Source organism: Elephas maximus, chromosome X (assembly GCF_024166365.1).
Source record: "Elephas maximus indicus isolate mEleMax1 chromosome X, mEleMax1 primary haplotype, whole genome shotgun sequence".
Classification (NCBI taxonomy): domain Eukaryota; kingdom Metazoa; phylum Chordata; class Mammalia; order Proboscidea; family Elephantidae; genus Elephas; species Elephas maximus.
The window spans coordinates 55,564,994-55,580,201 of NC_064846.1; the positions used below are offsets into that span (position 1 = coordinate 55,564,994).

At 47.3% G+C, this 15,208-nt stretch overlaps 2 protein-coding genes across 3 annotated transcripts; one reads left to right on the forward strand and one right to left on the reverse strand.

Moving 5' to 3' along the window:
• Positions 1-355: 355 nt before the first annotated feature.
• GPRASP2 (G protein-coupled receptor associated sorting protein 2) lies at positions 356-6,214 on the reverse strand. Of its 2 annotated transcripts, none has more exons than XM_049873190.1 (5): positions 5,805-6,061; positions 5,575-5,665; positions 4,944-5,011; positions 4,531-4,628; positions 356-4,223 (listed from the first exon to the last, which is right to left on the reverse strand). In XM_049873190.1, the coding sequence occupies exon 5, from the start codon at positions 3,901-3,903 to the stop codon at positions 1,219-1,221; it is 2,685 nt and encodes an 894-aa protein (XP_049729147.1). In that variant the 5' UTR covers positions 3,904-4,223; positions 4,531-4,628; positions 4,944-5,011; positions 5,575-5,665; positions 5,805-6,061; the 3' UTR covers positions 356-1,218. The 2 variants fall into 2 exon arrangements, with proteins under 2 accessions (XP_049729147.1, XP_049729146.1); XM_049873189.1 differs by lacking the exon at positions 5,805-6,061 and adding an exon at positions 6,069-6,214 and having other exon boundaries at positions 874-4,223; positions 5,575-5,668.
• LOC126068705 (translation initiation factor IF-2-like) lies at positions 4,172-7,299 on the forward strand. The gene is made up of 3 exons (XM_049871444.1): positions 4,172-4,217; positions 5,633-6,449; positions 6,792-7,299. The coding sequence occupies exons 1-3, from the start codon at positions 4,172-4,174 to the stop codon at positions 6,850-6,852; spliced, it is 924 nt and encodes a 307-aa protein (XP_049727401.1). The 3' UTR covers positions 6,853-7,299.
• Positions 7,300-15,208: the final 7,909 nt, after the last annotated feature.

Here is a 15,208-nt window from a genome sequence, read left to right on the forward strand (position 1 = left end):
GAAAGAATTCTTTTTAACACAGTATGTTCATTTACATAACTATCCTTTCCAATATGCCCACCTACCACTTGAGGCACTAAACGTTAACATATTAAAAGGAAAAAATCCGTCTTATTAATTGCAGTATTTCTCTAATATCTGTTTGAGACTTAACATAGTTTATTTTATTCCAGACTAATCAAATCATATGAAGTTGCACAGAAATTGCTTACTCCCATTTTAAAAATGGGATCCAATTTTCCATAGATGACATCACATTCTCTATTTCACAAAATATTAGAAGCATCAAGGTCATTTTGTCACTAAATAAATCCATACATTATCTTTTCAGTGGCTGCATGGCATTCCCTTAATGCTTTCCTTAGACCAGGCTCACAAAAGAAATCCTATTCTTGACGCCATTTAATTAGTGTGCTATCCTACACTTTTACCCTTTAGGTGGCATTGTAGTAACACTTGTACTTTGTATTTATTATGAAATGTACAAGGTTTGGCCTACTTGGCTCTCCAAAACTGGCCTCCTCCCAACTTTCCAACTGCATCCCTCAGTGAACTCTCACCTATTCCTAGGTGGACTGGGTACACCTCTGCTACTAGAACAGATTTTCCAGTTCTGTGCCTTTTTTCACACCAGTCCTGCCCACTTGCAGGAATAACCTAATGACTCATCTTATCCTACCCTTCAGTAACCAATTTAAAGTGGGTTCCTTTTCTTTGAAGCATTTTCTGAGTACTGTAGCCCAGGGTAATCGCTGCCTTCTTGTTTGGAGAATGGGATTTTCCAGTGAGCATGTCTGTGGTACTACTGATTATGTGTTTGTATGTGTGCACAATGTCTCCGCACCTGGTTTTTAAGCTGAAGAAGGTGGCTCATTTCTGCTGGCTTTAACACGTAACTTTATTGAAAACACAACTAGACTCAAATAGAGAATCATATATTAAAATGACAGACAAGGGGAACTTACTTAGGTGACACAGTTCATTGGAAGCTCAGTACTAAAAAATACTGCAATCTGAACAAGACAACTATCAACAAATGCGTTTTCAGTTCTAATATTCATTTGGCATCCATGAAATGATCCAGCTCAAACCAAGAATTGTATGACGTTAACATCAGCATTAAAAACAAGTTACAACATCAAACCAGACTGAAAACCAAAGCACTGCTCCGGGTTCTTTGGAACCATAAGGCTGATCAGAGGCAGGTGGTTTACCGTACTAACTTCGTTTTCCCACCCTACGACCTTTTCGACTGTTTATTTGGGCTTCTAATTCCTTAGCTAATGCCTCCAATTCATGAAATGCTGAAACAAGTGGTTCAAGACTGAACTCATCATCAATTGAGCACATTACTCCCTTTTTTATATTATTACTCATATTCTGAAACATCTTAATAACAATTTTGATATTATCATTTGTCTCTTTTACATTAAAGAGGCCTACAAATATTGATAGGGCTTTAGCACTGAATACTTTTTTTGCCACGTTAGGATTTTCAGACAAATTCAGTAACACTTTCAGAATGTGAAATCTCGTTTTCCTATTGCCTGTACCTAATAAGCTAAGAAACCCTGATATGTAACTGGCCACCAGTGTGTGATAGTCAGTAGTAGCAGTGAGGTCTCTAACTATTTTTATTCCAGACAGCTGCTCAGGGGAATCCAAGTTACGAACAAGGGTCTCCTCACAAACCTGACATATGAATGTCTCAATCATGTTTCGATTTGGATGAGGTGGAGCCATATGAATCAGGTTTTCTAAAAACCTTGACCTATCTCGAGAGGAGGGATAATTCAGCAAGGTTTCAATAAGTGAGACAACACCTGAGTCTCGAATGAAATCTCGGGTACATTGTGAAGCACTTTTCGTACCCATGGCAATTTTGGATATTTCCTGAATAAAAGGATCCTGAATTTTATCCATTAATAAAAGGAGTTCTTCGAACTCTTCAGAACCGATTCTAAGCTCACACTGTACGCACTTGCACAACCAACTCCCAGGCTCTGCACACTCCTTGGCCTTAAGATGCTGTCGAATTTCCTCAACTGAAAGGTAGGAAGGCTCATACTGAAATGGGAACACAGGATCAGGCTCATCCTGATTGGGCTGAAGCAAAGATTCCTGCTCTTCCCCTTCTGGGTTCTGTTCTATTTGCTTGAGGTTTCCCTCAGTCATTTCAGAGAGTTCAGCTATTGCTTCTTCAGGAATCTTAAAGGGGCTTATGGATGGGAAACCAAGCCCATGACAAGGAACAGGTTTGAATTCAACATTGACCTCTTCCCAGCTTTTGGGCCTGGATAATACATTAATTTCCTGCTCAGCTAAACCACTGAACCGGCAACTGGCCTTATACACAGGGCTGGGATTTAGGTCAAAGCAGGCTTCATCTCTGTCCCAAAACCAGGACCCAAATATGGCCTCTTCAGACTCTGGCCTGGCCATCTCTCTGGCCCCAGCCCCCGCAGTGGCCTCATCCTCGGTCCACAACAAAGATCCCAAAATAGCCCCCTCCCCAGCCCCTGGCATGGATTCATAGCTGGCCACAGCCCCAGCCCCCATACTGGCCTCTTTTTCTGCCCAGAACCAGGAACCAATAATGACCTCCTCCTCAGACCTGGGCTCTTGTTTGACCCTATCCCTGTTATTAGCATCTTTCTGGGCCCTGGGCTTCAAACTGGTATTAGACTCTTTCCTGTCTCTTGGCCTGAATCTGCTATTGGCCTCTTCAGGCAAAAACCAGAATTCCTTATAGAATTCATCTTCAGACCCAGACTCAAAACAATCCTCTCTCTTTGTCCTAAGCTTGGACCTGATATTTGCCTCCTCCCTGGCTCTGGGCCTAGATAGAATATTGGTATTTTCTCCAGCCCAGAGGCTGTAAAGATTGCCAGCCTCATCCTCAGACCCAGACCTAGAATCAATACAGGGTCCTTGCTTCATCCTGGGCCTGGACCGGGTATTGGTCTGTTGTTTAGCCCTGTGCCTGGACCTAGAACTGGCCTCTTCCTTGGGCCATGATCTGATACTGGTCTCTTCTCCCGCCCAGAAAGGAGACATTGTAGAGGTCTCATCTGCTGACCAAAATCCAGACTCATCTGAGGCCTCTTGTTTGGCCCTGGGCCTGGGATAGCACCAAGACCCCATATTACTCTCCTCCCCTGGCCCAAACCAGGGCTGGATTCCGGCTTGTGCATTTGTGCCAGATAAGGTGTCATCCTCCACATCAACCAGTTCCCTATCCATAGACAGTGCCTTAGTTTTAGCAACTAACCGAGACTCGGTACTGACCAGTGGCCAGGCTATGGCATTAGTTTGAGTCACTTCCTCTGTCTCGGACATTGCCTCAGCCCCAAATTCAGTCTGGGCCCATGCCTGGGCTTCATCCTTGGGCCTTGCCCCAGCCACTGCCTTGGACTCAGTCTTAGGCCGTGCCCCACCCATTGCCAGGCCCTCAGTTTTGCGCCATGCCCCTGCTGTTGCTATGACTTCTGTTTTGGGCCATGCCCCAGCTATTGCCATGGCCTCAGTTTTGGGCCATGCCCCAGCCACTGCCTTGGCCTCAGTTTTGGGCCGTGCCCCAGCCACTGCCTTGGCCTCAGATTTGGGCCGTGCCCCAGCCATTGCCTTGGCCTCGGTTTTGGGCCGTGCCCCAGCTACTGCCATGGCCTCAGTTTTGGGTCGTGCTCCAGATATTGCCTGGGCCTCACTTCTGGGCCATGCTCCAGTCATTGCTTTGGCTTTCGTTTTGGGCTGTGCCCCAGTCATTACCTGGGCCTGGGTTCTAACCTTGGGTCTGACCACCAGAGGAACTTCAGTCTCCCTCTCAGCCCCACTCCCAACCTCTTCACCAGCCTTCTTTTCAGACTTGGCCTGTGTGCAAGGCTCAATCTCAGCCCCAGTCATGGTCCCAGTTACACAGAGGGCCCAGTTATGTACCCCTACCCAGTCTCAGCCTCAACCACAGATCTGTCACAGGTTTGTATCTTCACACTATGGTCTTTGCGTGACTCAGGCTATAAGCTTGGAAACGAGAATTAAATCAGTCTGCACTCCAGTAGTCAATCAACCTCCTTCACAAATACAGCCTCTGCCAATAATACAACGTGCAGAAGAGGTACAACCGAGCTAGGGGAGGATGGATGGTTCCTGGGTAGGTGCAGACCTGTTAAAGATGGCGATCAGCAGCAACTCCAGCACCACCAGAGATGCCACTGGAAGTAGATCTAAGGAGAAACAAAGGAAATGGGCCTTCAAGTCTCTTCCAATTGTGCCACCCCATGCAGATACTCACACAGGGAGACTGGACCTTGAATGCTTGATGGGACAGCTAGACTATCTGAAACAGTTTCTCTATCTCCTCATTTCACCCGTGCTCCTTACTCCCAGAGCCGTCACACTACTATGCTTACTACAAAACAGGCGAGGGAGTGGTAAAAAGTGGGATATCAACGAGAGAGGCCGAGGAGCCCCTGGACTGGACCCTAACGACTAAAGGACCCACCCCAAAACTCTACCCACTCCCATACCAACCTGCACCGATCTGGCTGGTGTGATTTCTCCCTCCTTTAGTTCGGTTGGTTTCCTTGCTTTCAGTGGTGTCAAGCCCTACAGCAGACCTGTCAGCAGTCCTGTGCACAAGTAAACAAACAGGAAAAAATGGAGTCTGAGTACTTGGTAAACAGGCATGGACCATGGCCCCTAACACAAATACCTCCCTTTCCATTGAAGGGTCCAATTTGTCTAATGTGCCAAATCTCCTTAGTCCCTGTTCTTAGATCTGCTCCTCCCAGTTACAGCCCCAATATATCTAATATTCCCTATACGGATGCTGTGACAGTATGGAAATGTGACAGAAAATAGAGAAGTGGAGGACACCTTACATCTGCTTGGAAAATGATCTCATTCTCTAGCCGTTCCCAGACATTTCCCCCCTGCATACCAACCTCCAGAGGTTTGAGCCAGTATCTTCCTCTTTTCCTTCCTTACAGAACTGACCAGCTCTAAAGCAGGCCTACGGACAAACATGAAAAATTAAGACAATCAAGAGACAATGGCAGCAAATGAATACTTGGTGGACAGGTCAACACCAAATGGAGAGATCCCAATATTATCTGTCATTCAGGGTTCTGTTGGTAGAATATTCTCCAGTTCTTGTTTAGGATCACTGTCTCTGGGTTCCAGAGATAACAAACTTCTCCTCTGCCTCTCTCCCCATTACTCCTCCACTAATTCTGAGAATACACCAATAGCGGAACCACACCCCCTTGCCCTGCAGGGCATAAACTGGGAGGAAGGCGTCTGCATACTCTGGAAAGCAAGTTGGTAAGTAGTACCTGTAATCCTAACTGCCTAGTCCATTCCACCACCAAAGCCCATCTTTTCCTATCCCAAATATGGCGGGAAAGTGGTGGTGGGGCGGGGAGGAGAGAAAGGGAGAAGTGCCTAGAACACTGGTAGCAACGGGAAGACTAGGAGGTGCACCGGGTTCCAGAACCTTCTCTGGTGGCAGTTACCCAACCCCAAAAGAGGGTCTTCAGTCAGTGCCTGCCGCCCACCCTCACATTCCCCACACACCTCCAGAAATCCGAACCACTTTCTTGCTCCTCCTTTTTCTCAAGCCTCTCCGCTGCAGACGCACACTGCGGCCTGGTGGAATCCGAGATACCTACTGCGCAAACAAGAGGCTTTGGCGTCAACGGGGGCCCAGAAGAAGGGGCAGCACCCAGGACGCGGGGCCCAAAAGGCCCCTTTCCAGAGTCAGCGCCCCGAGTAGCGAACGCGACCCGCCCCCTGCACGTCCGCACCGAGCTGACCACAGCCCCTCCTCTGGCAGCCGCCGGGCGCCCCGTCCCCAGCTCCGCACCCCTCCGCCATTTCTCCCGCACAGCCCTCGCCCAGCAGACACGGGGGAGGCGGGGCGAGGGCGCTGGAAAGCTGGCCGGGAAGCGACTGGCGCGCTTCCTTCCCAGAGGGGCTGAGGTGCCTCTGGGGCCACCCCTCGGCGGCCCGTGGCCCGGCCCGCGCCGGTCTCCGCCTTCTCACCGCCAGGGCTCGCGGGCGCTGCGCACCTCTCTCAGGGACCCGCTCGTCCGGGTCCCCTCCTCCTTGCTAGGCTGCCGAGGCCTGAGGGGCAGGCGGTCAGACGGTCGGCGGCGGCAGGACCCCTCTTCTGAGGCCCACTCCGCCCCCACTTGCCTTCACGGGCCCGGGCCAGGTCGTCGTCTCCCCGTCCTCTCGCGGCTCCTCACCGGGATCCCCACCGTCGTCCGTGCGGTCAGATGGCAAACAGACGCCGCCGCCCCCGCGCTGCTGCACCAAAGCGGGCAGGGGCTGCGCAGGAGTGCGGCACGAAGCGCTGGCGGCGAGGTCGACTGGAGGGGGGCGGAGGGATACGCGGCGCGAATGGGCTCGACGCCCCCCGTCAGGCCCACCGCAGTTCCGAGCCGGAGGTGGGCGGGGCCGGAAGGAGCCCCAGCTTGGAGAGGCCAGTTAGCACCAGCCTGGCCCCCGACTGTGCGGCATTTACATAGGGACCACCACCACATTTTGGCGCTGCATATGAGGGGAGAGGGGCGGATGGGGGTGGGGGCAAGAGCGGAGGTCGGGGAGAGCCGCGGATGAATACCAAAGCCCCCCTGAGCAACATTGCCAGCTGCTTGCTAAGTAGCTCCCCCTCCCCTGGTTGAATGGTGATCAGGCTGTGCCTGAGGGTACTTTGGCCAAGAATCCAACCTAGATCTCCCACTTGGAGGGTGAGAATTCTACCACTGAAACACTTTATCTCCTTTTAGAATGGCCTTCAGCCCAACAGATTGCAGTAGTCAAGGTTCCACTCTCCAGTGCCACGACTAGCAACTAATCTGAATTTCCGAACCAAATCGGAGTCCACACCGCGAATGTTCAGCCCAGGATACAAAAACAGCTGGATTGATTCAACATTCTCTACCCTTCTCCCTCCCCACGGCCCCACTTCACCTCCCTCGTAAATACACGTGAACTTAAGAAGCAGCATAGCCCTTGCTTATGCAGCTCATAATCGCCTCCTCAATCGAGGTAAACAAGGCCCTGTTTTTGCCCACTGATCTTAACTTGGCTCGCTTCTGTCGTACATTTGCCTTAGGTCAACCGCCTTTCTGGGGTCTCTCTTTTTGTCCAAGGTCGAGCCCAAACACGGGCATTCTTAGAACCTGTCCCCTCTCCCACTCTGAGTTTCAGGATCTTTACACAGGAGCTAAAGTCCCCGCGGTCAGGACCAAGCAGGCTGGGGCTGGGATATGCAGAGGGAAGAGGGGGGCACGCCTGGGGAATGCTGACAGTCTGACCCCCAGGAGGTAGGACATTCTTTTGCTAAATTTACCAAGGTCTTCTGCATTTTTTTTGCATAGCTGAGGTCAGAAATCTGCTTGGGTAGCACAGATCTGTCTCCCCCCCAGGGGTTGCTTTACATGCCCCTACTCAGGTTTCTAATGGGAAGGCAGATTTGAAAGCCTGCAGGGAACCTTACACAGGTCCCATTGTGAGTGGGCCGGAAGCCTCTTGAAAGGTACTCATGATTCCTTTACTTGGGGTGGGTGTGGGGTATCATCCCTGGAACATGTCTGGTGAAGTAACTGGTGAAATGGGTCCAAAGGAAGTCTACCATCTACTTGGCAGAAAAGGCTGAGGAGCCTCCAAGAAGGTACTCAGGCTGCGTTCACTGTGTTCACTGCTTGAGTCAGGGCGCGTTGGGTGAACTGGTGCGGAGGTCTGACACCAGACTACTTTCAGGTCATATGCAGGGGTGGTGGGATTTGCTGCAAGAGAATTCATCCTGAGGGAAGACAGCCTGGAACTATGAGCTCAGCTTAGGAATACAGCCTTGTCATTAGGGTAGCAGAGTATTCTAATAGCAACCATGGAATCAGGACTCCTATCTGTGCTTCTTCCAACATCACCTTCAACTGCATGTCTGTCATAATAATGGCAGGGTTATAAATAAGTCCAGAAAGTGCTGTTTTATAATAGGGTCTGTAACACTCTGGGTTGCATATCCCAATAATAAAGTGTAACCTAAAAGAGCGCAACACAGACCCTCTCCAACATGACTTTGGAGTTTAGTCTCATACTCAACTCTGACATCATGAGGACACAGGGTATGGAGAGTGGGAAAATTAGAAAGCAGTTGGAGGGGATGAATTGCCTGAAAAAAGCTTAGAATAGCAGCAAATCTGGACAAATTGTGTGAAAACCAATGACATTCAGCACATGGGAAATGCCCCTTGAGGATTTCTAGATCTATATCAAACCAAAAAACCAAACCCTTTGCCCTCGAGTCGATTCCAACTCATAGCGACCCTATAGGACAGAGCAGAACTGCCCCATAGGGTTTCCAAGGCTGTAATCTTTACGGAAGCAGACTGCCACATCTTTCTCTCGTGGAGTGGCTGGTGGGTTTGAACAGCTGACCTCTCAGTTTTCAGCCAAGAGCTTAATCACTGCGACACCAGAGCTCATTTCTAGAGGCTTGTAAAACCTGTTGCTGTCGAGTCAATGTGCAGAGTAGAACTGTACTCCATAGCGTTTCTAAGGCTGTGACCTTTCAGAAGCAGGCCTTTCTCCTGGGGTGCCTCTGGGTAGCTTTGTACTGCCAACCTTTCGGTTAGTAGTTGAGTGCTTAATGGGTTATGCCACCCAAGGATGCCACCCAAAAGCCAACCAAACCTGTTGCTGTTGAGTCAATCCCAATTCATAATGACCCTATAGGTCAGGGTAGAGCTGCTCCATAGGGTTTCCAAGGATGGCTGGTGGATTTGAACTGTCGACCTTCAGAAGTTGGTAAAGGAAGGTAGTTACTTTTTCAGGCAAAAGAAATCCTGAATTTCCACAAGGCCAGCAAATATTGCTGATTAATGGATTATCAAATTACATTTGTAAAATAGAGTAATAAGAAGTCCATAGAACATTTTGTTGGTGTTTCTTGTTACCTAACCATCACTTCCTGCCTCACCATGATAGGGCCTCTCGTAGCCTGCATCCAGCCAGCAAGATAGGAAAAAGAGTAGAGGCGGGCCACTTGCTTCTTAATATCCTTGGTCAAAAATGCCTACATCGGGTTTCTGGGAAGATGGTGGCATAAATAGACCATTGTTCCAACCCTCCCCCACAAATACAAGGAAATGGTGCTCGGCTTTGAGGGACTCTGGATTCGGGAAAAGAGGAAAGCAGCAGGGAACTGCAGACAGGCAAGAATCAACGAATCAACAAGTAGCATACAGTAGGAAAATCGCTTCTCCCACAGTCCCTGCCTCTCCCCCCAGCCACACAGGCCACCGACAGCTATGAACTGGGGTAGTGGTCCCAGAAAAAGTCTGCTTCCCTAACCACCACAGCCCCTGCCTGTGCAAAGAGACAGGACCCCAAGCTTCTGCCCTAAAATCAACAAGGCAGATCTCCCCAGAGGTCCGTTTGGGATGTGCCAGCACCGCCACCACCTAGACACTATCAGTTGCAAACCTACTGCAAATTGCTATAGTGGGCCCATGCGGTGGGGTCTGCTCTCATAGTCAACACTCTTTACCTGCCTCCCTGTGTACTCCATAGCTCAGGCCTCTGAAACCAACAGGACAGACCTCCCCAGGAGTCAGTTCTGGTCTGCTCCCCTTTTCGGTCAGTGATGAGGACTGCTGACTGAGGCTGCTGTGTGCTAGGAAAATGGCATCCTTAGTGGAGGCTACACCCACAGACAATATACTACAGGGAGGGCTCTGATAGCAAGGCAGACCTCCCTGAAGGCCCCTTTAGAGTATGACAGCCCCTCGCCCACCTGGACATTGTCAACTGCACGCCTGCTGTGAATTGCTACGGAAGGCCCCTGCAGTGCATTCTGCTTCCACAGTTAGCACTTTACATGCCTCTCTGTGCACGCTATAGCTCTGGCGTCTAAAACCAACAGGACGAACCTCCCTGGAGGTCAGTTAGCATTGGTTTGCCCCCACTTCTGGTTGGCACTGAAGACTGCCAACTGAGGCTGCTATGCGTTAGGAAGCAGGAGTCTTGAGTGGAGGCTACACTCATAGCCAACCATTTACTGGGGGGACTCTGATAGCAACAAGGCTGACCTCCATGGGGATCTGAAGAGAGTGACACTCCCTCTCCTACCTGGAAGTTGTTGGTTGCCAGGCTGTGGCAAACTACTACAGAAGGCCCCTGCAGTGGGGTCTGCTCCCATAGTCAGCACTATACCTGCCTCCCTCTGCACCCCATAGCTTAGGCCACTGAAACCAACAGTATATACCGCCCTGGGGATCAGTATGAGTCTGCAACCTCTTACAGTCAAAGCTGAGAACTGCTGACTTGAGGCTGCTGTGTGCTAGAAAGCAGGCATCTTGAGTGGTGGCTACACCCACAGCCAACATACTACGGGACAGGTTCTGATAGCAACTAGACAGACCTCCGTAGGGATCCGTTTGTAGTGTGGCTACCTTTCCCCCAACAGGTAACTGTCAGCTGCTGGACTGATATGAACTCCTACAGAAAGTTTCCTACAGTGGAGTGAGGGGGGTGGGTCACCTAAGTGGAGACTGCCCCCCAAACCACCCCAGGGCCACTGGGGCTCTGAAACCCACAAGACAGATCTCTTGGAGGTCCTTCTGGGAGTGCCAGCACCCCCTCCTCCTGAAATGAAGGAAACTCTGCCTGTGCTTCCCCTGAATGCCTGCTCAGATATAAGCAGCCCCCACAGAAGAGGGAAGGAAGCCTCGGGCAAAACTGGAGGGCAACATCCAGCCCCAAAGGAGGCTCACTGTGTGTGGGTTTTCAAACTAAAAACTGTTTGCAGAACCAGAGAAGGGACTACTAACCAGAGCGCCGCCTGGTGGAAAGACTGTTTAGTACGAGATATCTCACCTGACTGACCACAGCGTGTTCTCTGGTGTGTCTGGGAGACATTGAAAGTTCAAAACCGAGATATGGAACTTTTGAATCCTAATTAAACTAGGGAGGGAGAAGGAGCTATCAAAGATTGGGAGAGGAAACGGTAAGCAAACGCTGAAGACTCTGCCAGCCTAAGAGTTTCTGCCGAAAGTGTTTTTAGATGCCATTCAGTCAGTTTCGACTAACAGCGACCCTATGTACAACAGAACAGAACAATGCCTGCTCTTGTGCCATCCTCACGATCATTCTTATGTTTTTTTTTTTTTTTTTAGCAATATTTTTGCCAATGCCATAATTCAAAAGCGTCAATCTTCTTGGGTCTTCTTTATTCACTGTCCAGTATTTATATGCATTTGAGGTGTTCTTGAAAACATCATGGCTTGGGTCAAGAACACCTTAGTCCTCAAAGTGACATCTTTGCTTTTCAATGCTTTAAAGAGGTCTTTTGCAGAAGATTTGTCCAATGCAATAAGCCCTTTGATTTCTTGACTGCTGCATCCACAGGGGTTGATTGTGGATCCAAGTAAAATGAAGTTCCTACAACTTCAATCTTTTCTCCATTTATCATGATATTGCTTATTGGTTCAGTTGTTAAGATTTTTGTTTTCTTTATGTTGAGGTGCAATCCATACTGAAGGCTGTAGTCTTTCATCTTCACCAGTAAGTGTTGCAAGTCCTCTTTGCTTTCAGCAAGCGAGGTTGTGTCATCTACATAACGCAGGTTGTTAATGAGTCTTCCTCCAATCTTGATGCCCCGTTCTTCTTCACATAGTCCAGCTTCTCGGATTATTTGCTCAGCATACAGATTGAATAGGTATGGTCAAAGAATACAACCCTGAGGCACACCTTTCCTGACTTTAAACCACTCAGTATCCCCTTGTTCTGTCCAAACAACTGCCTCTTGATCTATGTAAAGGTTCCTCATGAGCACAATTAAATGTTCTGGAATTCCCATTCTTCACAATGTTATCCATAATTTGTTATGATCCACACAATCAAATGCCTTTGCAGAGTCAATACAACACAAGTAAACACTTTTTTGGTATTGTCTGCTTTCAGCCAGGATCCATCTGACATCAGCAATGATATCCCTGGTTCTACATCCTCTTCTTCTTTTTTTTTTATTAACTTTTATTAAGCTTCAAGTGAACGTTTACAAATCCAATCAGTCTGTCACATATAAGTTTACATACATCTTACTCCATACTGCTCTTCCCCTATTGAGTCAGCCCTTTCAGTCTCTCCTTTCGTGACAATTTTGCCAGCTTCCCTCTCTCTCTATCCTCCCATCCCCCCTCCAGACAAGAGCTGCCAACACCCTCTCGTGTCCACCTGATATAATTAGCTCACTCTTCATCAGCATCTCTCTCCCACCCGCTGACCAGTCCCTTTCATGTCTGATGAGTTGTCTTCGGGGATGGTTCCTGTCCTGTGCCAGCAGAAGGTCTGGGGACCATGGCTGCCGGGATTCCTCTAGTCTCAGTCAGACCATTAAGTATGGTCTTTTTATGAGAATTTGGGGTCTGCATCCCACTGATCTCCTGTTCCCTCAGGAGTTCTCTGTTGTGCTCCCTGTCAGGGCAGTCATCGATTGTGGCCGGGCACCAACTAGTTCTTCTCGTCTCAGGATGATGTAGGTCTCTGGTTCATGTGGCCCTTTCTGTCTCTTGGGCTCCTAGTTGTCGTGTGACCTTGGTGTTCTTCATTCTCCTTTGATCCAGGTGGGTTGAGACCAATTGATGCATCTTAGATGGCTGCTTGTTAGCATTTAAGACCCCAGATGCCACATTTCAAAGTGGGATGCAGAATGTTTTCATAATAGAATTATTTTGCCAATTGACATAGAAGTCCCCTCAAACCATTTTCCCCAGACCCCTGCCCCTGCTCCGCTGACCTCTGAAGCATTTATTTTATCCCGAAAACTTCTTTGCTTTTGGTCCAGTCCAATTGAGCTGACCTTCCATGTACTGAGTGTTATCTTTACCTTCACCCAAAGCAGTTCTTATCTACTGATTAATCAATAAAAAACCCTCTCCCTCCCTCCCTCCCTCCCCCCTTCATAACCACAAAAGTATGTGTTCTTCTCAGTTTTTACAATTTCTCAAGATCTTATAATAGTGGTCTTATACAATATTTGTCCTTTTGCCTCTGACTAATTTCGCTCAGCATAATGCCTTCCAGGTTCCTCCATGTTATGAAATGTTTCACAGATTCGTCACTGTTCTTTATCGATGCGTAGTATTCCATTGTGTGAATATACCACAATTTATTTACCCATTCATCCGTTGATGGACACCTTGGTTGCTTCCAGCTTTTTGCTATTGTAAACAGAGCTGCAATAAACATGGGTGTGCATATATGTGTTTGTGTGAAGGCTCTTGTATCTCTAGGGTATATTCTGAGGAGTGGGATTTCTGGGTTGTATGGTAGTTCTATTTCTAACTGTTTAAGATAACGCCAGATAGATTTCCAAAGTGGTTGTACCATTTTACATTCCCACCAGCAGTGTATAAGAGTTCCAATCTCTCCACAGCCTCTCCAACATTTATTATTTTGTGTTTTTTGGATTAATGCCAGCCTTGTTGGTGTGAGATGGAATCTCATCGTAGTTTTAATTTGCATTTCTCTAATGGCTAACGATCGAGAGCATTTTCTCATGTATCTGTTAGCTGCCTGAATATCTTCTTTAGTGAAATGTGTGTTCATATCCTTTGCCCACTTCTTGATTGGGTTGTTTGTCTTTTTGTGGTTGAGTTTTGACAGAATCATGTAGATTTTAGAGATCAGGCGCTGGTCTGAGATGTCATAGCTGAAAATTCTTTCCCAGTCTGTAGGTGGTCTTTTTACTCTTTTGGTGAAGTCTTTAGATGAGCATAGATGTTTGATTTTTAGGAGCTCCCTGTTATCTGGTTTCTCTTCATCATTTTTGGTAATGTTTTGTATTCTGTTTATGCCTTGTATTAGGGCTCCTAGGGTTGTCCCTATTTTTTCTGCCATGATCTGTATCGTTTTAGTCTTTATGTTTAGGTCTTTGATCCACTTGGAGTTAGTTTTTGTGCATGGTGTGAGGTATGGGTCCTGTTTCATTCTTTTGCAAATGGATATCCAGTTATGCCAGCACCATTTGTTAAAAAGACTATCTTTTCCCCAACTTACTGACACTGGTCCTTTGTCAAATATCAGCTGCTCATATGTGGATAGATTTATATCTGGGTTCTCAATTCTGTTCCATTGGTCTATGTGCCTATTGTTGTACCAGTACCAGGCTGTTTTGACTACTGTGGCTGTATAATAGCTTCTGAAATCAGGTAGAGTGAGGCCTCCCACTTTCTTCTTCTTTTTCAGTAATGCTTTGCTTATCCGGGGCTTCTTTCCCTTCCATATGAAATTGGTGATTTGTTTCTCTATCCCCTTAAAATATGACATTGGAATTTGGATCGGAAGTGCGTTATATGTATAGATGGCTTTTGGTAGAATAGACATTTTTACTATGTTAAGTCTTCCTATCCATGAGCAAGGTATGTTTTTCCACTTAAGTATGTCCTTTTGAATTTCTTGTAGTAGAGCTTTGTAGTTTTCTTTGTATAGGTCTTTTACATCCTTGGTAAGATTGATTCCTAAGTATTTTATCTTCTTGGGGGCTACTGTGAATGGTATTGATTTGGTTATTTCCTCTTCGGTGTTCTTTTTGTTGATGTAGAGGAATCCAAGTGATTTTTGTATGTTTATTTTATAACCTGAGACTCTGCCAAACTCTTCTATTAGTTTCAGTAGTTTTCTGGAGGATTCCTTAGGGTTTTCTGTGTATAAGATCATGTCATCTGCAAATAGTGTTAGCTTTACTTCCTCCTTGCCAATCCGGATACCCTTTATTTCTTTGTCTAGCCTAATTGCCCTGGCTAGGACTTCAAGTAGGATGTTGAATAAGAGCAGTGATAAAGGGCATCCTTGTCTGGTTCCCGTTCTCAAGGGAAATGCTTTCAGGTTCTCTCCATTTAGAGTGATATTGGCTGTTGGCTTGGCATAGATGCCCTTTATTATGTTGAGGAATTTTCCTTCAATTCCTATTTTGGTAAGAGTTTTTATCATAAATGGGTGTTGGACTTTGTCAAATGCCTTTTCTGCATCAATTGATAAGATCATGTGGTTTTTATCTTTTGTTTTATTTATGTGATGGATTACATTAATGGTTTTTCTGATATTAAACCAGCCTTGCATACCTGGTATAAATCCCACTTGATCATGGTGAATTATTTTTTTGATATGTTGTTGGATTCTATTGGCTAGAATTTTGTTG